This window comes from Sus scrofa, chromosome 8, assembly GCF_000003025.6.
Source record: "Sus scrofa isolate TJ Tabasco breed Duroc chromosome 8, Sscrofa11.1, whole genome shotgun sequence".
NCBI classification, from domain to species: Eukaryota; Metazoa; Chordata; class Mammalia; order Artiodactyla; family Suidae; genus Sus; species Sus scrofa.
Genome location: NC_010450.4, coordinates 4,923,772 through 4,948,115, shown reverse-complemented (window position 1 = coordinate 4,948,115; position 24,344 = coordinate 4,923,772). Strand labels below are relative to the sequence as shown.

General features: G+C 44.3%; 1 protein-coding gene across 2 annotated transcripts in view; it reads right to left on the bottom strand.

Annotated features, from left to right (window-relative positions):
* EVC2 (EvC ciliary complex subunit 2) overlaps positions 1-24,344 on the bottom strand; it is a 130,176-nt gene that overhangs the window by 75,540 nt on the left and 30,292 nt on the right. Inside the window, exons 8-9 of one of the 2 annotated variants that reach the window (XM_021100987.1) lie at positions 11,933-12,067; positions 8,426-8,565 (exon numbers count right to left, since the gene is read on the bottom strand). In XM_021100987.1, the coding sequence (XP_020956646.1) occupies positions 8,426-8,565; positions 11,933-12,067 (275 nt within the window). The remainder of the gene's footprint in view (positions 1-8,425; positions 8,566-11,932; positions 12,068-24,344) is intronic. The other variant, XM_021100986.1, reaches the window with a different exon arrangement.

Here is a 24,344-nt window from a genome sequence, read left to right as displayed (position 1 = left end):
TGACTCCTCAGTGGGAAGTGAGCAGATAAAGCCATGTCTCTTGGCTCTAGAATCAGAAGAAGCTTGCTTTGCATGGAAGCCCGTCTGAAGGGGTCCCGTGTGGCCGCATTATTAATCATCAGCAGTATAACAAGGAAGCGAAGAAAGTAAAAATAAAAAGCTGAGGTAACCAGATGAGAGTCTAATCTCTTCATATGGTGTATTTGGCATAAATGCATCTTCCAAAGATCTCTGCCCCAGATTCAGCACCTAACTGCTATCCCGAAGATACACCCCTCTGGAACCTTCCTTTGCTTTCCTGGACATTTCTGCAGCTTCTGGACCTACCGAGCAGCTAGAACTGGTGTGTGGAGTGCTCCCTCCTCCTCCCCTTCAATGTAAATAAATTAACACACAAACAAACCCCAGAACCCTAGGGTGTCATCCGAGATTATCCCCCTCCCCTTTAGTGTTCAAACACACACACAGTCACGTAACCGTGAATTACCAAGTTCTGTAGGCTCTTCCCACTTAACCCTCTCCTCCTCCGCTAGGCTACTGTTGCCCCCACATCACACCTCACTGTCTCGGACAATGGTCTCCCTCACGCTCCCCGCTAAGCCCTTCTCCATTTGCATTCAGAGGAGTCTTCTAAGACACAAATCTATCTGCATTAAAAAAAACCACTGCCTGGGTCTGGCATCCAGAAATCTCTGTGACCTAACTCTTCCTCTCCATCCTAAGCCTTCACTTAAGTAGCTAAACCAAGGCCACCCGGAAGCACAACCCAGATTTCAACCTTGACCTATGCAGGGACCACTATGGGTATTTGCTAAATAAATAAAAAGATATGGATGGAGTGGAGAACGTCAGCTGCATGGTGGAACGAGACACTTTCTTTGTCCCCTCTTTCAATCTATAACCAGTAAAACACCCACAACACAAAGAAGGTGCCACTGGCCAATAGGATGCCAGAGGGTCCCACACGTCTGTACATCTATCTAAAGGTAAGTGGACTGGGACACGTAGAAGAGGCAGAACTGGGGGAACAGCAGAGGAGGTACCTGTAGTCTTGGCCCCTCAAGCCATGACAGATGAGCGAGTGCACAGCCCCAAAGATCCCAGGAGCACCAGGGGGAGCCAGTGCACAAAATTCTGACATCCCAGCATCCGCAGGGACCATGGCCATAGATACCTGGGAGGCAGTGGCAGTGAAGTCTTGGATCCTGACCCTCCAGCCACTGATGCACCCATGACACTGGCCCTCCAACCCCCACCACCAGCAGCCAAGTCCAAGAAGCTTATGATACTGGATACGCAGAGGTGCCCACCCGACTCCAGTCTCCCCTCACCTCCCTCTTCTCCTGCGGCAGAGCCTGCAATTCTGGGGTTCCCAGACGCAGCAGAAGAGCCCTCAATCCTGGTGCCCCAGGCAGCAAGGCCAGTGACAATGGCAACAGCAAGGTACCCACAAACCCAGAGGCACAAGACGTGATAATGAGGGCGTGGAGCCAACCTCTGACAGAGGCAGAAGAGGAAGGAAAGTGCCAGCTCTTAAATCCAACTAGAGGCAGCTCAGAATCAAGCAAGAGATGATTGCTACTCCAAACACACTGGCAGAGGGACAGTTCATCAAGCACCATAGAGAACTACAGTAACGCTGCACCACAAAAAGAAAACCACAATTCTTCAGCAGTCACAGAATACTGAGATCTCACTGATGGAGAATTCAAGAGAGCTGTTGTGAAGAAACTCGGCGAGCTTACAAGAAAACTCAGAGAGGCAGTTCAATGGGCTGAGGAATAAAATTAATGAATAGAAGGACTACTTTACCAAAGAAACTGAAACTCAAAAAAAAAAAAAAAAGAATCAAACAAATTCTGGAGCTGAAGAACCCATAAGCAAGATAAATAATGCATTAGAAAGCTTTGGAAACAGAGCAGCCCATATGGGGGAGAAAAGTAGCAAGCTCAAAGACAGAAATCTGGAAATGATATGAGTAGAAGAGGAAAGGAAAATAAGATATTAAGAAACTGGGTAATCCAACTCTTTTAGGAAAGGCAGCATTAGGGAAAGGGATCTCCCAGAGAAACGAGGAAGAAAGGAACAGAATTTATTTAAAGAAATAATGACTGAGAATTCAAAAGCCTGAGAAAGTAATTGGATATGCAAATCTATAAAGCCAAGAGAATACCTAATTACCTCCACGCAAAAAGACCTTTTCCAAGACACACTATATTAAAACTGTCAAAAGTCAATGGCAGAGTTCCCGCTGCAGTGCAACAGGATCAGTGCTGTCTTGGGAATGCTGGGACATGGGTTCGATCCCAACCTGGCACAGTGGGTTAAAGACACGGCATTGCCACAGCTGCAGCTTAGGTCGCAGCTGCAGCTTAGATCTGATCCCCGACCAGGGGACGTCATGTCCGCAGGGAAGCCAAAAAAGAAAAAAAAAAAAGTCAATGGCGAGGAAAGAATTTTAAAAGCATGTGGGGAAATAAGGACAGTAACCTACAAAGGAACTACCGTTAGGCTATCAGCAGATTTCCCAGCAGATACTTTACAGGCCAGGAGGGAGCAGAATGACAGTCTCAAAATACAGAAGGATTAAAAACTGTCACCCAAGCCTACTCTACCCAGAAAGGTTATCATTCAGAAACGGAGGAGAAACAAAGACTTTCTCAGACAAACAAAAGCTGAGGGAGTTCATCCACACCAGACCTATCTTACGAGGAATGCTCAAAGGAGCTCTCCTATCAGAAACAGAAAGGCAAAACCACCCAAATCTCTGAGTAAGGTGATAAAGAGAATGAGAAAATTGTAACTCTTTACCAGAACAGATTTTAAAACACCTTAGGACAGCATAAAAGGCAAAGGAGGGGAAACAAGCAGAAAAAAGTAATTATAACTACTGCAATTTGGTAACCCACAACATAAAAATGGATAATTTACTAAAACAAAAACACAAAAGGAGAAGAGGAGAAAGATGGGTCCACGCAGGTAAGTGAACGTAAGATGCTGTCAGCATAAAAAGGACTATTTCATCCATAACAAGTTTTGTACAAACATCATGGTACCCACAAACCCAATATCCAGAGCAAAGACATGAAACATAAAAAAGAGGCAACTGAGAAATACATCATGGAAAACCATCAAATCGAAACGGCGGACAGAGACACAAGGGGAAAAAACACACAAATATATTGCCACCAGAATACAAAAGATATAATGGTGATACCAAGTTCTCACCTATTAATAATCTTAAATGTAAACAAACTGAATTCACCAGTCAAAAGATACCAGTCAAAAGTGGCTGAATGGTTTAAAAAAACAAGACCCAACTACATGCTGCCTGTCAATTCTAAAGACAAACACAGGTTCAGAGTGAAGGGATGGAAGATGATACTTTCGAATAAACAGCAACCGTAAAGGGGCGAAATGTGACCATCCACCATATCAGACAAAATAGACTTCAAGCCAAAGAAGGTAACAAGAGACAAAAATGAACAGTGTATGTTTGTGTATTATATATATATATATATGATATATATGTATTGTATATAACATATAATGATAAAAGGGAAAATTCACCAAGAAGATGTAACAGTTATTAATATATATATATACCGAACATAGGAGCACCAAAATATATAAAACAATTATTAACAGATCTAAAGGGAGAAACCGACAGCAGCATAATAGTAGTAGGAGAATTACATACACCCCACTTACATCAAGGACTAGATCACTGAGATGGAAAATCTACAAGGAAGCAGTGGCCTTAAATGAAACACCAGACCAGATGGATTTGATAGATTTGTATAGAACATTCCACCCAAGTGCAGCAGAATAAACATTCTTCTAAGTACAAATGAAACTTTCAAGGACAGATCATACGTTGGGACACAAAACAATTCTCAATAAGTTTTAAAAGACTGAATTCATGTCATCTTTTCTGGTCACAATGGTATGAAACTAAAAGTCAACTACAAGAGGAAAGCTGCAAAAATCACAAATATCTGGGGATTGAAACATGTTACTGAACAATCATTGATTGGGTCAATGAAGAAATCAAAGGAGAAATCAAAATTTATCTGAAGACAAATGAAAATACAATATACCAAAATCTATGGGATGCAGCAAAAGCAGTACTAAGAAGGAAGTTCATAGCAATACAGACCTGCCTTAAGAAACAAGAAAAATCTCAAGCAATTTAACTATACACCTAAAGGAACCAGCAAAAGAAGAATAAATGAAGCCCCAAATCAGTAGATGTATGGAAATAATAAATATCAAAATGGAAATAAATGAATGAAACTAAAAAGACAATAAAAAATCAATGAAATTAAGAGCTGGTTCTTTGAAAAGATAAACAAAATTGACAGGCCTTTAGCTAGACTCAGAAAAAAGAAGAGAAAGCTCTGATAAAGTCAGATATGAAAGAAGAGAAACAACAAGAGATACCACAGAAATGCAAAGGAGTATAAGAAAATATTATGAACAGGTGCACAACAACAAATGTGATGAAAAAGAAATGGACACATTCTTAGAATCATGAAGAAATAGAAAATCTGAATAGATCAATCACTAGTACAGAGACTGAAACAGTAATCAAAAACTCCTGAAACAAAAGTCCAGGACCAGATGGCTTCAGGTGAATTCTGCCAAACATTCAAAGAAGATTTAATACGTATCTTATCAAACCCTTCCAAATTATTGAAGAGGAAGGAAAGCTTCCTAACTCATTTTACAAGGCTACCATCACCCTAATACCAAAAACTGAACAAGGATAACATAAAAAAAGAAAATTACAGGCCAATATATCTGATGAACGCAGATGAAAATCCTCAACACAATATTGGCAAACTGAATAAATAATACATAAGAATCATACCCCATAGTCAAATGGGATTTATTCCAGGGATGCAAGGATGCTTCAACACCCGCAAATCAATCAATGTGATACACCACACTAACAAACTGAAGGGTAAAAATCATATGATCATCTAATAGATGCAGAAAAAAGTATTTGACACAACTCAATATACACTTATGATAAAAACTTTCACTAAAGTAGGTATAGAAGAAATACTACTCAACATAATAAAGGCCACAGAGGACAAAGCCACAGCTAACATCATATTTCCTGGTGAGAAACTGAAAGCTATCCCTCTAAAATCAGGAACAAGACAAGGATCTCACTCTCACCACTCTTATTCAACACAGTATTGGAAGTCCTAGCCAGAGTAATTAGGCAATTAAAAAAAAAAAAACTAAAGGCATACAAATTGGAAAGAAAGAAGTGAAATTTGCTATTTGCAGATGACATAATTTTACAGGTAGAAAACCCTAAAGACTCCACCATAAAACTAAAGGAAACAAACACAAAGTCACAGGGTACAAAATCAACATACAAAAATCTGCTGTATTTCTATACATTAACAATGAGCTATGAGAAAGAGAAATTATGAAAAAAATCCCATTTATAATTGCAAAAAAAAAAAAGGATAAAATACCAAGGAATAAATTTACTCCAAGAGGTGAAAGATCTGTACACTTAAAAATATAAAACATTGTGAGTTCCTGCTGTGGCACAATGGATTAAGATATGACTGCAGCGGTTCAGGTTGCTACGGAGGTATGGGTTTGATCCCTGGCCTGGCTCATGGGTTTAGGATCCATTGTTGCCACAGCTATGGCACAGGTCACAGCAGTGGCTCAGATTCAATCTCTAGCTGAGGAACTTCCATATGCCATGGGTGTAGCCAAAAACAAACAAACAAAAAAATTTTTAAAAACACTGTTGAAAGAAGTAGGAGAAGCACAAATGAATGGAAAGATATTCAGTGCTAATGGACTGGAAGAATGGCATTGCTAAAATGTTCATATTACCTAAAGCAATCTACAGATTCAGTGTAATCCCTATCAAAATGTCAAGGACATTTTTACAGAAATGGAACAAAAAATTCTAATATTTATATGGAAACACAAAAGCCTGTGAGCAGCCAATGCAACAAAGCAAAAAAAGAACAAAACTGGAGGTATGATTTCAAACTATATTACAAAGCTATAGTAATCAAAACAGCATAATATTGGCATAAAAAGATACATAAATTAATGGAACAGAATTGAGAGCCTAGAAATAAACCCATGCATATATGGACAATTAACTTACAACAAAGGAGCAAAGAACATCCAATCAAGAAACAATAGTCTCTTCAATAAAGAGCATTGGGAAAACCAGACGACACCTTAAAAAGAAAGAAACTAGACCATTATCTCACATCATAATCAAAATCAACTCAAAATGGATTGAAGACTTAAATGTAAGACCCAAACCCATAAAACTCCTAGAAGAAAACACAGTCAGTATGTTCTTGGTCATAGGTCTTAAAAATAAACAAATGGGACTACATCAAGTTAACAAGTACTGCACAGCAAAGGGAACCATCAACAAAATGAAAAGACAACAAGAGAAGATGTTGGCAAACAAGATATCCAATACGCAGTAATATCCAAAATATATAAAGAACTGATACAACTCAACAACAATAAAACAACCCAACTGAAAAACAGGTGGAGCTGAACAGATGTATTTTCAAAGAAGACGTACTGATGGCCAACAGGCAAATGAAAACAACATCACAAATTATTAGGGAAATGCAAATCAAAACCATAATGAGATACTACCTCACACCTGTTCAAATGGCCATTATCAAAAAGCAATGAGATCCTGCTGTGTGGCACTGGGAACTATGTTAATCACTTATGATGGAGCACGATAATGTGCGAAAATAGAGCGTGTACATGTATGTGTAACTGGGTCACCATGCTGGACAGTAGGAAAAAACCAATGTATTGAGGAAATTTTAAAAAATGTTTCAAAATTAAAAAAATAATAATAATAAGTGTTGTTGGGAATGTAAACTGGAGCAGTCATTTTGGAAAACAGTATGGAGATACCTCAAAAAAATACGAATAGAACTACCATAGGATCCAGCCATCCTACATCTGGTATTTATCCAAAGACTATGAAAACTCTTATTTGAAAAGATACATGCACCTCCTCGCTCACTGCAACCTTATTTACAATTGCCAAGACATGGAAGCAACCTGAGTGCCTGCCCAAGGGGGAATGGATAAAGATGTGTCTATACACAGTAGAATACTATGTAACCATAAACAAGACTTCTTGCCTTTTGCAACAACAGAGATGGACCTTGAGGGTATTATGTAAGTAAAATAGGTCAGATGGAGAAAGAAAATCCCACATGATTTCACTCATATGTGGAACAGAGAAAACAAACAAAAACACACAACAAATCGACAAAAACAATCACCTAGATACAGAGAACAGAACAGCAGTTACCAGAGGTGGTTGGGGAGCGGGGGTAAAACAGGTAAAGAGGACCGGCTGTATGGTGATGGTTGGAAACTAAAGTTTTGGGGGTGAGCACGCTGTGGGGTAGAGAGAAATAAAATGTACACATGCAACTTACATACTGCTATAAAGCATTACCTCAGTAAGAAATCAAAGAAAATAAAAACACTCAGATCCTAGACCCTAAAAGTAAAGAAATAGATAAACAGGCTTAAAAAAAAAAATAAAAATAACTGAATTCAGTTTAGCCAACAATCCCATCACGTAGTGTGCCTTTTTTTTTCTTTTGTTAGCCTTTTTTTTTTGTTGTTTGTTTGTTTGTTTTTAGAGCTGCACCTGCGGCACATGGAGGTTCCCAGGCTACGGGTCTAATCGGAGCTACAGTTGCCGGCCTACACCAGAGGCACAGCAATGCCAGATCCTTAACCCACTCAGTGGGGCCAGGGATCGAACCTGCAACCTGATGGTTCCTAGCCGGATTGGTTAACCACTGAGCCACAACAGGAACTCCAGTGTGGCCTTTTTAAGGTGTCGCTTTCTCCCCTTCTTCATCATACTTCTTAATACCTTAATCCACACGTCAATCAATCTGACCTCCTTATATATCACCAAATGTTATGTATTCGGCTCCTTTCCTATCCTTCCTCTGCCTGAAAAGCCTCTCCTCCCTGCATCAACTTGGAAAGCTTCTGCCCAGGCTTCAAGAACTAGGTACAATCTTCCTCTGGGAAGCATTTCCATGACCTGCTCAAGTAATTACTCTTTCTTCTGGGTTCGGCCAGCCCCAACCTTAGCATGGTACCCGTCAAACTTCTGTGGTCACTTCTGTCTCTGTGTTTGTCTTCCCACCAGGTCAGACTGCCTCCAATCTCCAACTACGTCTAATCTCTTTTCTCAAATACCAAGCATCGTGGTCAGGGGATGACACCTGTTCGCTTTATGATGACAGAATGACCAATGAGTGATTAATGGGATGGATTAATGAATGAAAGACTTGCTCTCATGCTGCTATAGTTAAAACACTCATCGTATCCGCGGAAGAATAATGGGACTTAGAAGTCTTACTCTTCTAAGGCTGGAAGCATGCTCCCGGGGTCCTCTGAAGACAGAATGTCTATCATTTGCTCATTGAGAGCAAGATCTTCATTCACGCCATCCGCCGAGGTGAACTGGGAGTGCTCCAGCTTGTCCTCGTGATGCCGGACCTTCAGAAGAATTTCAGAAACAGGTGAGTGGGCCTTCTTTCCAATGTCACATGCTGGAAAAGTCATGAGGGAAGGCAGGGATCTGCAGTCAGAGAACCTAGCGAGCCACGCCACATGTGAGCAGGCAAGACTCAGGCAAGACATGGCCCTGTGCTGAGCCGCAATGTCTCATCAAAGACACAGGGCCATAATTCTGATAGCTCTGCCCAGGCTTGCTATGTGGATAAAACAAAGCAATGGATGGAAAGACCTTTGTAACTGTAAAAATCCTTCACCATCAACCCCACAATCAGCATCATTTCCCCGTCATCACCAGCCTCACCATCTCCTCACCATCACCAGCACCGCGTTATCACCCGCATCACCACCACCGTGGTAGCATCACCAATATCATCTCCGTTATTATTATCATCACATAGAGGAAAAGCACAGCTGGCGGATCACGGGCTTCAGCATCATGGATCTGGCTGGTTTCCAATCAAGATACAGTCGTGAGATGGAAATGACATTAGCGATAATGAAACCCAACCCTCCGACTGGACAGCTGTCTTCCCCCCAACATCATTAATTCTGCAGGAAGGGGTGAGAATTATCACTATGTTTGAGAAGTCCTGTCCCTGGGTCTTCTGTGCATTGTATCATGAGACTGTCACACGGAATACACGCTGATGCCTTCACTTGGCCTACACGGAGACTGCTGCCCAGAGCAATGCAATGACATGACCTAGGTTCGCACAGCTCTTCTAGCGCCAGGCTGGTAGCTGACCCTAAGTCTAACTCAAAAGGCTGCCTTCTGTTTCCCCCTACGGTGTCTCCTTGGTCATCACGACCATGGAAAAAATTCTTAAATGTGAAAAGTGTTTGTTCTGTGATGCAGGGAAAGACACAAACAAGGGTCTTAGATCTTCAATCAAATTCACACTTGGGGAGTTCCCGTCGTGGTGCAGTGGTTAACGAATCCGACTGGGAACCATGAGGTTGCGGGTTCGGTCCCTGCCCTTGCTCAGTGGGTTAAGGATCTGGCGTTGCTGTGAGCTGTGGTGTAGGTTGCAGACGCAGCTCGGATCCCGCGTTGCTGTGGTTCTGGTGTAGGCCGGCAGCTACAGCTGATTTGACCCCTAGCCTGGGAACCTCCATATGCCGCGGGAGCGGCCCAAGAAATAGCAAAAAGACAAAAAAAAAAAAAAAAAAAAAAAAAAATCACACTTGGCTTTCCTCCCGAGGGTGAACCAATCAGCCTTTCATCTCTGAGAAAAGGAACCACTGGCTCGTCCTCGACCAGCAGGGGGAGTCGTGTCCTTCTGTGGCTGCTAGCAGCTTTCGGGAGGAGGGGGTCAGGAGAACGGCTCCTTAGATGGGCCATTTTTCTTCTCCTCATGTGGCCTGTCAAGGAGACTGTGGGCTGGTCTCACTTTGAAGTGACAATTCTCTCCTCCAGGAAGCAGAAATAAAATGAACAATGGGTTGGGATTGCCAGGCTCCAGAGAGGCGGGGGGGTCCCCAGAGGCCAGGTCCCAGCCTAAACCGGGCCAGCTGGAGCAGGTCACTGAGCTTCACGGGCCTCGGTGTTCTCTTTAAGAGTAAGGGAGAAAGAGGACAGGTGTCCCTTTCAAGTTGCTGGACCTCTGGGTGACAGTAACAGCAGCTCAGCCTCCACAGCCCTGCAGAAACAAAGAGCCTGCCAGGATGCTCACTCCCCTAGGAGCTACCCCCTGCTTTCCTTCCTTTGTCTGTCTGTCCATCCTCCGACCACCCAAGGGCTCATTCACTGCTTCACACATTTACTGAGCACCTTCTAGGTGCTGGGCTCCGTTCTGGGCAGTGGGGGTTCTAGCAGCCACCGTCCAGCCTCTGGCCCTGCCCCTGGCCTTGCCCTTCAGCACCCTTCTTTGTGTGAGCAAGATCCACCAGCACACACCCACCCTTCTTTCCCTGAAGGCTCGTGCCAGCCTTCAGAGCCCACGCCGGGAAATACCACCACCCTTTGTCCTGCCCAACCCCCCCCCCCGCCCCGCGCTGTCCTCAACCAGTGACCAGTGGAATCTGATGGCAAAAACCCCAGCCCCTTCTTCCCTGGGCTGGGATGACTCTAAGACTAGTTCAACCCTAGCTTCGTGAGCTGTGGTGTGGGTCACAGATGTGACTCAGATCCAGCATTGCTGTGGCTGTGGTGTCAGCTGGCAGCTGCAGCTCCAATTCGACTCCTAGCCTGGGAACATCCATATGCCGCTGGTGCAGCCCTAAAAAGACAAGAAAAAAAAATATATATATATATAGTATCTAATGGGCAATGGGGACCTGCTATATAGCCCAAGGAATTGCTCAATATTCTTTGATAATCTATACGGGGAAAGGATCTGAGAAAGAAGGGACATGTGTACACGGAGAACTGGATCGCTTTGCTGTGCAGCAGAAATGACCACAACGCGATAAATCACCTATTCCTCAAAAAAGCTTTTAAAAAAGAAAAAAGGGGAGTAAAGCACCCAAGGAGAGTGTGGAGAGTGTGGCGGTCTCAGGGGACACAGCATCATGAGGGGGGCGCGGAGGTTGAGATGCAAAGCTGGAGCACAGGGGCTTTATAAGCCCAGCCAAGGTGTCTGGGCTTCACCCTGAGGATGAAGGGAGTCTCCAAAGGCTGAAAGAAAGAAAGAAAGAAAGAGAGAGAGAAAGAAGGAAAGAAAGAAAGAAGAGGAAAGAAAGAAGGAAAGAAAGAAAGAAAGAAAGAGAGAAAGAAAGAAGGAAAGAAAGAAAGGAAAAAAGAAAAGAAAGAAAGTAAAGAAAGAAAGAAGGAAAGAGAGAAAGAGGGAGGGAGGGAGAGAGAGAGAGAGAAAGAAGAAGGAAAGAGAGAGAGAAAGAAAAGAAAGAAAGTAAAGAAAGAAAGAAGGAAAGAGAGAGGGAGGGAGGGAGAAAGAGAGAGAGACAGAGAGAGAGAGAAAGAAAGAAAGAAAGAAAGAAAGAAAGAAAGAAAGAAAGAAAGGAAGGAAGGAAGGAAGGAAGGAAGGAAGGAAGGAAGGAAGGAAGGAAGGAAGGAAGGAAGGAAGGAAGGAAGGAAGGGTGGCGTGAATGCTCGGCCGGCCACACGGTGGGCGCTCAGTTGTCCAGCCAGACCGCAGGGGCTCCCAATCCCGGCCCCTTGTTAGAAGCATCCCGGGAGTTTTTAACAACTCCTAATGACGGGGGTGCCTCGGGGACAAAGCGGTCAGAGTCTCCGCAGGAGGGCCTGATATGGGCAGGCCCCGAGGCTCCCTGGGGTCCTGACATGGATCCAGACCTGAGACTGACCCAGCTGAAGGATGAAGCTCAGGCTCACCTGAGCCGCCCGCCCGCCCACTCCCTCCAGGACGAAGACGTCATGGGTTCTCACCCGATGTCTGGAGAGCAGGCTCCCCTTCAAACACTGGTACCGAACCATGAAGAAAAGCACCGCCCAGGTCAGCAACAGGGAGAGGATGAGGGCCACGAAGAACCCCATGGCGTGGAGGCCGTGGTTCGGGAGAACCTACCAGAACAAGAGCGAGAACGAGATGGATTCGCAAGCACACGCCACGCTTCACATCCCTAAGCCTGGCACACCACATGCACGCAGGAGTGTTAAATTCCCAAAGCTAATGTGCAACACATCTAAGGCAGCACAGAGGATCCGTGAAATGTTTCCGATGCTACGTGGCGGTCACTAACCCGTCATTTTATCAGAAGGTGACCTCAAAACCAGGCCTGGACTAAGAGAGCCTTCCCTGTTGATCGTACTCTCATCCTTGGGGCACTTTCGCCAAAATGCCAGTCCTCAAAAATGAAGGGGAAAAAACATCTGTGCCCATAACGAGGGGCTTTAAAATGCTCACCCCTTTAATTCAGGGCTTTCATATGTAGGATTCACTCCTCAGGAAATACTTTAAAAAGCTGCAGGAGGAGTTCCCGTTGTGACGCAGTGGTTAACGAATCCAACTAGGAACCATGAGGTTGCGGGTTCGGTCCCTGCCCTTGCTCAGTGGGTTAACGATCCGGCGTTGCCGTGAGCTGTGGTGTAGGTCGCAGACACGGCTCGGATCCCGTGTTGCTGTGGCTCTAGCGTAGGCCAGTGGCTACAGCTCCGATTGGACCCCTAGCCTGGGAACCTCCATATGCCGCTGGAGCGGCCCAAGAAATAACAAAAAGACAAAAAAAAAAAAAAAAACCTACTACTTGAAGCAGTGCCCATGTTGAAGGGCTACAGTTACCATCACTAAACTAGAACTTCACCAGAATAAAATATTCAAAGAGTGGGTCAATTTAAAAAAAAAAAAAAAAAAAAAAAAAAGCTGCAGGAGTTCCCGCTGTGGCCCAGTGGGTTAAGCATCTGAACGCAGCAGCTCAGATCACTGCAGAGGCATGGGTTTGATCCCTGGCCCAGTGCAGGAGGCTGAAGATCTGGCATCGTGGCAGCTGTAGCACAGGTCATAGCTGCGGCTTGGATTTGATCCCTGGCCTGAGAACTTGCAAATGCCAGGTGTAACCATTAGAAAAAAATAAAACAAAACATAAAAGCTTATACACAGGTTAGTTGGAACTATGCATGAAAATCTGTTTATATCTAAGGCTGTTTTTAAGACCATTATATAAAATAACATGGATGTAGACGAATCCTGAATGCGCCACAGTATGGAAAACAGTTACATGTTTTAAGCCTCTATGAATTATTCTATCCATATAATGGCCAACAGGCAACCGTGTTATACATTTGGAGACGCACAGTAATGCATGCATGCTGCGGAAAAAAAGTTTTTAACAGAAGCCAAGGGTTTAAAAAGAGACATAAAATTCCTGTGTTTCCTTCTGCATCCTCTTCTAATCCTACTTCTCAGGGGCAAACTCTCTTAAATAGATACTGGTTTTAGTTTCTGTGGTTTAGTTAACAAGCATGGCTACTTAACTTAAATACTCTAAAATTTGCATGCGTTTTTTTGTTTTTTGTTTTTGTTTGTTTGTTTTACCTTAAAAGTAATACTTGAATGTTTCACCTTTAAGTAAAAGCTGGGATTTTTATTTGACACATATGCACACAGACACACCTCCTCCAATTCATAGAATTAAAAATAGCCCTGTAGTCCTGCTTCATGAAGTCTCTAAAAACTAGAGAAAGCATGTTGAATGGGTATTGGATATTTTACAAATTCCTTTTTAACATCTATGGAAAGAAGTATCCATTTTGCTCCTTTGCTCTTTTAATATGTTGCATTTTAACTTGAAAATTTCTGCAGCTATTTGTTTCTTGACATGTCAGCACTACACTTTATTTACCGAATTCCTGCTGTGACAGATGCGGATTTAGGTCAAGGATTTTCACCCTAAAAATTTGAAGGATTTGTTACCTACAAATACTCCGCCTCTACTTCCTCCCAGTCGTAGTGTTTATATTCAGTTAGCTACCTTTGTCTAACTTAACATGAAACACTTAAAACGCAAATTTGCCTGGCATTGAATTTAGAGAATCCCTTGTCTTCTTACTGAGAAACGTGGTGAAACAAGTGCCCCATATTTGCCTCCTCCTCCTTTCACTGCTTCTGCCCTCCAGAATTTATTATCTATTTTATACACACATGTTTGCAACCACCATCATGCCTTTGCACTGGTTTATAAATTAATTCTAAAAAATAAAAAAAAATTTAAAGCCAGTATCATTATTAAGATTAGAAATATGTTATTTACTGTAAGATAAAGTAATTGCATGTAATCCTGCATAACTAAATATCTGCCCCTCAAAGTCATACATTTTTAATACAGTGCCCTTTCTTACACTATCAGGTTTCAACATCATGCCATAGTTGTAGTTTGCTTCCATTTGGACCAACACATTACTTTTTGTTTTTCCTGGGGTTTGTCATTGCTTTTCTTTTTTCTTCCTGGCATACACCCATTTCCTTAATGATATTAGCTATTCCGGGGAGTAGGAATTATTTTGGTTTTTGTTTTAGATTTGCAACTACCTTTTTTTTTATTACTTAATGGATTTTATTACATTTATAGGTGTACAACAATCATCACAACCAAATTTTACAGCATTTCCATCCCAAACCTTCAGTGCATCCCCCACCCCTAACCTATCTCATTTGGAAACCATAAGTTTTTCAGTCTGTGAGTCAGTATCTGTTCTGCAGAGAAGTTCATTGTGTCCTTTTTTTAGATTCCACATGTAAGTGAAAGAATTTGATGTTGGTGTCTCATTGGCTGATTTCACTTAGCACGATAATTTCTAGGTCCATCCATGTTGCTAAAAATGCTTGTTATTTTGTTCCTTTTAATGGCTGAGTAATATTCCATTGTGTATATGTACCACATCTTCTTGATCCACTCCTCTGTCGATGGACATTTAGGTTGTTTCCATGTCTTGGCTATTGTATATAGTGCTGCAATGAATATCGGAGTACATGTGTCTTTGCGAGTCATGGTTTTCTCTGGATAGATGCCCAGGAGTGGGATTGCTGGATCAAATGGTAGTTCTATTTTTAGTTTTCTGAGGGGTCTCCATACTGTTTTCCACAGTGGCTGCACCAATTTACAATCCCACCAACAGTGTAATAGGGTTCCTTTTTCTCCACACCCTCTCCAGCATTTAGTGTTTGTAGACTTTTGGATGATAGCCATTCTGGTTGGTGTAAGGTGGTAAGGTTTGTCATTGCATTTCTTTTTTCTTCCTGGCATACACCATTTCCTTAATGATATTAGCTATTCCAGGGAGTCTTTTTTTGTTTCTTTCCTTAAAGCCACTACTCCTAGAGTTCTCTGACATCCTGATCTGCTCAGGACTAGCTGCTTTCCGGGCTTGCTGTCATTCGGAGCTCTCTCTTTGCTGCTTTCTGCGTTATTACAACATCACTGATTAAAACAAAACTATGTTCCTCAGATGTGATTCTTTCCTTTTTCTTGGATTTTTTTTCCAATTTGATAGAGTATTTTCCGTATTTATGTGTTCTCAAGTAAATCTGGTTAGGAAATAATTTTACTTTTCACGTGTTAAAATACTGCTACTTTGTACTTATTTGATTGTTACCTTGTTACCTTGGATGAGTCTATTACTCATGGTTCAAAATCTTTATCCCTCAGAACACTGAAGTTGTCAGTCTTCTTTTTTTTTTTTTTTTAATCTTTTTAGGGCTGCACATACGGCATATGGAAGTTCCCAGGCTAGGGGTTGAATTGGAGCTGCAGCTGCCAGCCTACACCACAACCACAGCCACGTGGGATCTGAGCCATATCTGTGACCTACACCAGAGCTCACAGCAATGCCGGATCCCTAACCCACTGAGAGAAGCCAGGAATCGAACCTGTGTCCTCATGGGTACTAGTCAGGTTCATTACCACTGAGCCATGAGGAGAACTCCCACCACTCTACTGTCTTTTGGCATAAGTGTGCCTGACGTTCTCTTAGAAGGATCTTGCTTTCTAGGAGCTTCTCCCTTTGAGTTCTGAATATTTGATTAAAAGGTTTTGAATGATTTTTTAAAATAAAGATAAAATACACACTACATAACATTTACCATTTTAATCATTTTCAAGTGTTCAGTTCAGTTGTGTTAAGTCCAACCACAGTGAACAGCCACCACTACCATCTCTCTCCAGAATGTTTTCATCCTGTGAAACTGAAACTCTGCACCAAGGAACAACTCCCCATTCCACCCTCCCCCAGCTCCTGATGACCACCATTCTATTCTCTGTCTCTATGAATTAGATTATTCTAGAGGTTTCAGGTAAGTAGACTTTTTATGAGTGGCTTATTTCACTTAGCATAATACCCTCAAACTTCATGTGCATGTGTCAGAATTTCCCTTCTTTTTAAAGCTGCGTAATATTCCATTGCATGGATGGATGGCATCCGTTTATCCACTCCTCACTGACAGACACAGGGATTGTTTCTGTCTTTTAGCTATTGCAAATAATGCTGCTATAAACATGCGTCTACACATATCCTTTCAAGACTCTACCTCCAATTCTTTCAGGGATATACCCAGATGTAGAATTGCTGGATCATACGATAATGCTATTTTTAATTTTTTATGGAACAACCATACTGTTTTCCATAATGACTGTATATTTTCATCCCCATCAACAGTGCACAAGGATTTTAATTTTCCATGTTGTCATGAACCCTTGCTAATTTTTTTTAAAGAAGCCATACTAATGGGCATAAGGCGAGTTGCATTTCCCTGCTGACTAATGATGGCAGGCATATGCTCATGTGCTCACTGGCCATTTGTATCTCTTATTTGGATAAACATCTATTCCAGTCCACTGCCAACTTTTTAATCTGTTTTTGTTGTTGTTGGGTCATGGGATGTTATGGACTAAATGTATCCTCCCCAAAATTCACATGTTGAAGTCCTAACCTTTATCGTAATGGTTTTAAGAGATGGGGCCATGGGGAGGTAATTAGTGCCCTTATCAGGAGATAATGGGACCCAGAGCTCTTTCTGCCAAAAAAGAGGATACAAGGAGGAGACAGTCATCTAAAAACCAGCAAGTGACACCAGACCCGCTGGCACTTTGACCTTGGACTTCCCTGCCCTGCACAGGTGATCTGACTGTGATGGCAGAACCCCACAACCACCCATAGGTTTGATGATTCCCGAAGACTCACAGGACTCCATACGCAGTTATCCTCACGGCTACGAATACAGCAAAAGGATATGAACAGAAATCAGCCTGAGGAAAGGGCAGGTGGGTTTGCAGGGGAAACCAGGAACAGACTTCCAGGGTCCTCTTCCAGCAAAGGCACACCCGGCGTACCGAATTCCTTCGGCCATGAGTTGACAACTCCTCCAAAATGCTGTCTACCAGGGAAACTCATCAGAGACTCAGTACCCAGGGCTTTTCTTCAGGACGAGGCACTTAGGCACCTCTCTGCCTGGCATGTACCAAAATTCCAGAAGGAAATGAGGTGTTCAACATAAAATACGCTGTTTATAAAAGCAGTTCAGACAAGATGAGCCACTCCTAGTTTGAGGAATGGTGCCGATCCCCCTGAAATCTGAGTTCACAGATGTGAGCCCACAGGTCACCTCACGAGCAGGCCTTTCCAAGGACAGCAGCCTCCGGCTGGCTGTGTTGACTCTTCTGAGCACTGGTTACCATATCATACCCCAATTCCATCTCAGCATCTGCTTCCGGAGAAGCCAACCTGTGACAACAGGTGGAATCCAAAGTGGCTGCAGATTATGGGAACACATAATGCATTATTTAGGAGCCAGAAGACACTTAACCCATGATTCATTCCTGTGGTCACAACGCAAGCTGTACTTAAGGTTCAATTTTTCTGACAGGCCAACAAGGCCAACCCGACCTTCCAAAGAGTCAAAGCCAAGTTAGGTCCGAAACAGGAGCTCCGGCCCAGACAGTTACTGAAACCTGAATCAGAGTGTGATGCCACACAGGACTTGCCTCCACGAATCAGCCTTTGTCCATAGAGGCTGTTATCAGAGACAGTCAGGAAACCTATTCTGTTCTCAGACTCAAACATCTTCCTGATTCTAAATCTTACATATTGATTAGCACCGAACTGAAATGCAAGTTCTCCATTTGTGCTGGAAATAGCCCTCCAAGCCCTGATTTGTGAACCCACCAGATAAGGGAAGAAAAAAAAAATCAATGAACTGGATAAATATGAAAAGCGGCGCACAGAGGTTACATTAAAATATTGATGGAAAGGAGACCCAAAAAAATCTGTGTCTAAGAGAACAAAAGGCTATAGATCAGGGATCTGCTTTCAAGGTTTGCCATGTGACCGAAGGGAAACACTTAAAAAAAAAAAACAGCTTTAAGAAGAAGAATGGAGAAATAAAGGGAATTAATGAGGTCTGATCACTTGAAATATGCCACTCCCTGGGCTAGGGCATGTAGGGTGGAACTGCGTCCTCCAAAAAGATATTCTCAAGTCTTAACCCAGAGCACCTGTGCACGTGACTTTATTTGGAAATAAGGTTTTTGCAGCCATAATCAAGTTAAGATGAGGTCACACTGATTAGGGTGGGTCCTAAATCCAATGACTGTCCTTTCAAGGCGGGGGAGACTTGCAGAGAGAGACACACACACCAGGAGGCAGGGACTGGACTGAGGTAGCTATAACCAAGGAAGCGCTTCCAGGAGCCGCTGGAGCCATCACAAGGAGCGGGTCCCTGCTGACACCTCAATTTCAGATGTCTAGCCTCCAGAACAGTGGGAGAGTAAGTTTCGAGGTGCTGTGTTGTGTCAGCCCCAGGAAAGTAATAAAGTGTGTGCTTTGCTTTATCTCATTCAATCTTCAGTAATCTTGTGGGGGATGGATTATCTCCAAACCACTGACAGGTAAGTGGAAATGCAAAGAGATCAAATCAAGCTCTGCTTGATTCCAAAGTCTGTGTTTTCCCGTCCATCACGCTCCTTACAGTCCAGGGGGCTGGGGGGGTTTCTAAACACAGTTTTGGTCCCAACCTCCCACACCACGGGTGGGAGTTACTCATCTGATGGATGAGAACCAGAAACAAATATTGGCACAGAAGTGAAGGCAGGCAGGGTCAAGGTGCTCAAAAAGGCAGGAAAAGAACGAATTCATTCTCTCAATCAAGTCTCCCTCCCCAGCTCCCCTGAAAAAGAATGGCTGACACGGGCCATCTCACTCCTCCTCCTCCTCTTCCCACCTCCACCTTCTCTGACTCTCCAGCCTCCTTTGACCAGTGGTAAGGCCAAGAGAATGTGAAGAGTGGAGGCAGTGTGGGGAGCAGGAGCTTAATTAAGGCACAGAGCTGCAGGAACGAATGTCTGTGTCCAGGAAGAGGACAGAGACGGGCCAGCTCTGCAGATGGCACCATCTCTCTCCCCGTCTCTCCTGCAATTGCTACTTTCAGACCTCAGGTGATGAGCACACCAAGGAAAAGACGGCCTCCAAACTCCCACTTTCTTCTTCTCAACCTTCTTTGTCCGTGCTGCTAAGTTAGACGAGGGCCTGATCCCCTGACCTGCCTGCAGGGCCTCCACTCTTCCACTTCAAATGACCAAAGGAGAGGGAATCTCAAGCTTTAGCTTTGTGGGAAGGAGGAGGCTCCACACAATCGTTGCTGTCACCAGCACCGTCAATATCACCACTATCCTCATAGCTAATGCTACGGAAATAAGGGTTTTGCAGATGTAGAGAGTTAAGATGAGGTCATACTGATTAGGGTGGGTCCTAAATCCAATGACTGGATTGGTGCTTATACGCATCATCCATATAAGCACTGAAGGCTCTATAGGGGTCACCCATTTGCTCCCCGTGGCCATATTATAGACCAGGCACTATTTTCATCCAGATTACAATGCCAAAGTACAAATAAATTAGACAGAGGACCTAAAGTCACAGCGTTAGTAAATCATAGACCCAGGACTCACACCCAGCAGTCTAGGCTAGTAGCCTTCATGCTGCTCAGGCTTCACTGGTCTCTTTCTAGGAGCCCTAGAGTGAGTCGTCAGGGGCTTGTGTCACCGGGAACACACTGATTCCTGATCTGAGTTACTGCTCACCCTTTGGGGGCGAGCGACTAGCAGGGCAGAACTTCAGCACTGAGTTTCCTGCCCAACGCCTTCACAATCCCTTTGAAACAATGTCTAAATACCCACATATTTACTGAACTTTCACCAGAGGCAAAGGAATTTCTTTTCAGTCTTTCGAACATTGCTTTTAATTCAGCATTCATATTTCACATGTGCAAAAACCAAGATTGGCTATAATTGCATGTGCCCGAACCTCTCTATTAAGCGTTACGCCACAATGGCTGCCATGTTTGACTCGATGTTTGGCTGTGCGGTGATCTTTCCTGACATCTAGTTAATTCACTGACTGGATGAGGCCAGAGTCAGGTGTAGGAAAGACAAGGAGGAAAGAGATCCAGGCTCTACCCCAAGGAGCTCAGCATCCTGCAGAGGGACCGCCAGGCACACAGGCTGGGGTGACATGTGTGGCTGCGCAAGGAGGGAAACTGAAGACTGGGAAAGGACAAAGACCTTCAAGAGGTGACTTGCGGGCACAGGACAGTGAGCCAGGCCAGGAGGGGGGCAAGCCAGGCAGAGGGAATGGTGTGAGAAGAACCTGCAGGTGGAAAGAGACACAGCCCAGGTCCCAAAGAGCAGACAAGGGATTTGCAACATCTTCGTAGGAGCTGAGAGGGATCACTGCAGGTTTTTATTTTCTTTTTAGGGCCACAGCTGTGGCATATGGAAGTTCCCAGGGTTGGGGTCAAATCCGAGCTGCAGCTGCTGGCCACAGCCACAGCCACGTGGGATCGAAGCTGCATCTGCAACCTACACTGCAGTTTATGGCAATGCCAGATCCATAACCCACTGAGCAAGGCCAGGGATTGAACCTGCATCTTCATGGATACTGTGTCGGGTTCTGAACCTGCTGAACCACAACTGGAACTCGCACTGCAGGATTTTAAGCCAGGAAGTAACACGGTCAGATCAATATTTTAGGAGCAATCTGGCTACTATGTGACTTCAGCCTGGAGAAAGGTAAGCCTGGATGCCATAGCCAAGGGAGACATCAGGGCCGGAAAGGAGGCTGCAGGAAGCTGTAAAACATGCTCATGAAGATCACAGACACGGGCCCTCGTTGGGGGTTCAACTCTCATCTCCGCCCCCACCACTCTGTGGGACCCCAAGCCTCCCCCTCTCTAAGCTGTGGTTTCTCCATCTGCAGAACAAGAGCAAAAGTCTTGCAGACAAACTCCACTGATAACCGTTTTCAGTCTAGATTTCAAAGTATCTATTTACCTTTAACTTCATTATCTAAGAGTAAAGAAAAAGAGGTGGCTCGGTGACCCCAGCTTTCTTGCCCCCAGAGCCCCCACTAACTCTCCTTCTCATGTCTGAAAAAGAACCATCAGTTAATAGCACCCCTTTAATTAGCTGGCAGCACAGTCCTTTTATATTCCACCACGGCATTTAGGTAGAGCAATTCCAGACCAAAAAAAAAAAAAAAAAAAAAGACTTTCAAAAGAAATGCTTTAAATGCTTAAAATCCAATAACAAATTACAAGATCATGAGGGCAAATTCTTTATACAGCTTGACTTCAATTATAAATAAATACATTCATAGACTTGCACAAAGCAAGGAACTACCATGTTAGCAATGGTTTTCTCTGCTGGTGGGGGATTGGGCTCATGCTGCCTTATTCTTCTAACTTTCTCTGTGTGTGTGTGTGTGTGTGTGTGTGTGTGTAGAGGGGCCTACCTCCTCCCCCTAAACAGAAAGAGTTTGAAGGGGAACCCATACAGAATGATTTTCCTGGAAGAGATTTCAGGGGTAATTGAGTGGAAATCCTTCAACTGCTTGAAGAAGCCGAGGTCTTAGTGACCAGCTGACCCTTAGCCTTGGGGGCAGTGCTGAGGGCAGAGACCCTGACGACACGGGCAAGCAGGAGAGCTCGGAAGTGAACCACGAGGAGAGAAGATCACGCTAACAGAGGCTGGAATCTAGTGAATGAGGCTCGGGTTACAGAACAAACTGTACAGCACGACCCCGCTTCTCAACAGCATCCTCAAGCTTCAGGACCACGGCCAGTTCCCGGGGCCTCTCAGGACCTGATTTCCTACTCTCAAACGAAGAAGTCAAACTAGAGACGTTTAAAAGCCTCTCCTCTAGGCAAAAATCCCATTCTGATGTCACCCAAAACGTATTAGGTGCCAACCAGGGGAATAAGCTCAACGTCACAGATGCCAGGGTTTATCAGATGTCCCAGGGCCACGGCATCCTGGCAAGGGATGCCACCAGCATGCCTGGGAGAGGCAAAGGAACCACAGAGGCCGAGAGAGTCGCTCAGGGTCCTGCAAGACATTGAGGCCCAGAAGACAGGAAGATTAGCACGTGCGAAAACAGAGTGGTGTGGAAAGCCCAGGAGCGCCACGTTGCAGGGAGATGGCAGAGGTCACCTTTCCTGGTGGATCCTGGATATGAACCTAAGGGAACTGGGCTTTAATGGCAAGTGAGCAAGCGGGTGTTTCAGGACAATTGCTACAGTGAGGACAGTGGGCTGGGGAGCAGGACTGGACAGGCCAGAGGCTGGGGTGACCCAGAGAAGGCAGACGGGATGATATGTGACTGCATCCCTCTAGCCCCGACTTAAGCCCAAAGCCACACGACTTCGCCAGCACTTCCATGTTCCCTCCAACATGCTCAAGGGCACACGCTGGAAATCCTTGCATCTGAGGAGTCCTCATACCGTTCACAGCTGTCTGCGGAGGCATTCTTTATCTTATTAACAGGAGCTCTTTATAAAGACATGAATCCTTTTTAATGTATGTTACAGGTATTTTCCCAAGTTTGCCACTTGCCTTTCTCAATGCCGTTTTTAAATGTGAAGTTTTCAACTATTTTGCACACTCAATCCGTGGTTTCGCTCTCCGGTTTATCTTTCATAGCATGTTATCCAATCATTGACGTCTTACAAATTGCTGTATCTATTTAGATTGAAATCTGTTGAGGAAATTCATCTTCACTTTTCTTCCGAAAGATCTAGTTAGTTGCCCCCAAATTTATGAAGAAACATACTCTTCCCGCGGATCTGAAACATCATTTTATCATACGTACACCTGTGTAGATGACCTATTTGGTCCCACTGGTCTGCATTTCTTGCTTCTTGCAGGACCTGCATACAGCGTTAGTGTAGATTTCTTCTCTTCTCTTTTCTTTTTTCCCCCGCTTTTACCTCGGGTATCACCTGAAGGTTCCCAGGCTAGGGGTTGAATCAGAGCTGCACATGCTGGCCTACACCACAGCCACAGCAACTCGGGATCTGAGCCGCATCTGCAGTCTACACCACACCTCATGGCAACACCGGATCCTTAACCCACTGATCAAGGCCAGGGATCGAACCCGAGTCTCATGGAAACTAGTTGGGTTGGTTACTGCTGAGCCAGGATGGGAACTCCCTGGGCTTCTAGTTGTATCTGCTGGAGCAAGTCCTCCCACGTTACTCTTGCTTCCAATGTGCCTCATCTGGCCTCATAGGTACATTCTCAGGTGTGACTCTGACTGATGTGCTGACATGCCTCCCCCAGGTTCCATTGGCGTTACCCTCTCAGTGACTCTGGGTGTCGTAACAGTTGGTTCACACGTCTCCCTCTTGATTAGATCCAGATCCTTGGCGTGAACCACAGCGACCTGTCCGTCCGGTGCCCGGTTTCGTGACAAGAGCGGTAGTGCAGGCGCGCCCATGGAGGCACCTGTACTCGATGTCCAGCACAGGGCAACTGTCCTCTCCAAGAGCCTCTATTCATCCAGGAGCCAGAAGAGGTGAGAAGACTTCCTGGGATCTCAGATGACATATGTCAGTTTCGCCCTCAGGAAATTAACAAGAAATTAAGGAGGTGACCGGGTCTCTCCCAAGCGGCACACGTCCCAATTTGCACACTGGATTACTCAGTGTCTTTACTATGTATTTCTTAACTGCTCGATGAAAATGTCAGCAGAGCTTACACCTCACTCCTGAGGTTCTCCTACTCATCAGTACCACACTTTCCTAGGAAAACGACATTATCTTGGCAGGTGCCCGGGTCAACTCCGCTAGAACATGCACTGCCACTGGCAAGGGCCAGGCTTCACCCTTGCATGCACCTCAGTGGTGCCAGGCTCTGTGCTCATGCCCAGGAGATGTGGGTGCACATCCAGCCGACAGTCAAACAGGCTCAACCTCGATGTCAGATCTTCCGAGGCATATTTTAGAAACCTCTCCTCTACTATTTTTTTACTTTTGAGGTCACACCTGTGGCAGACAGGAGTTTCGAGGCTAGGGGTT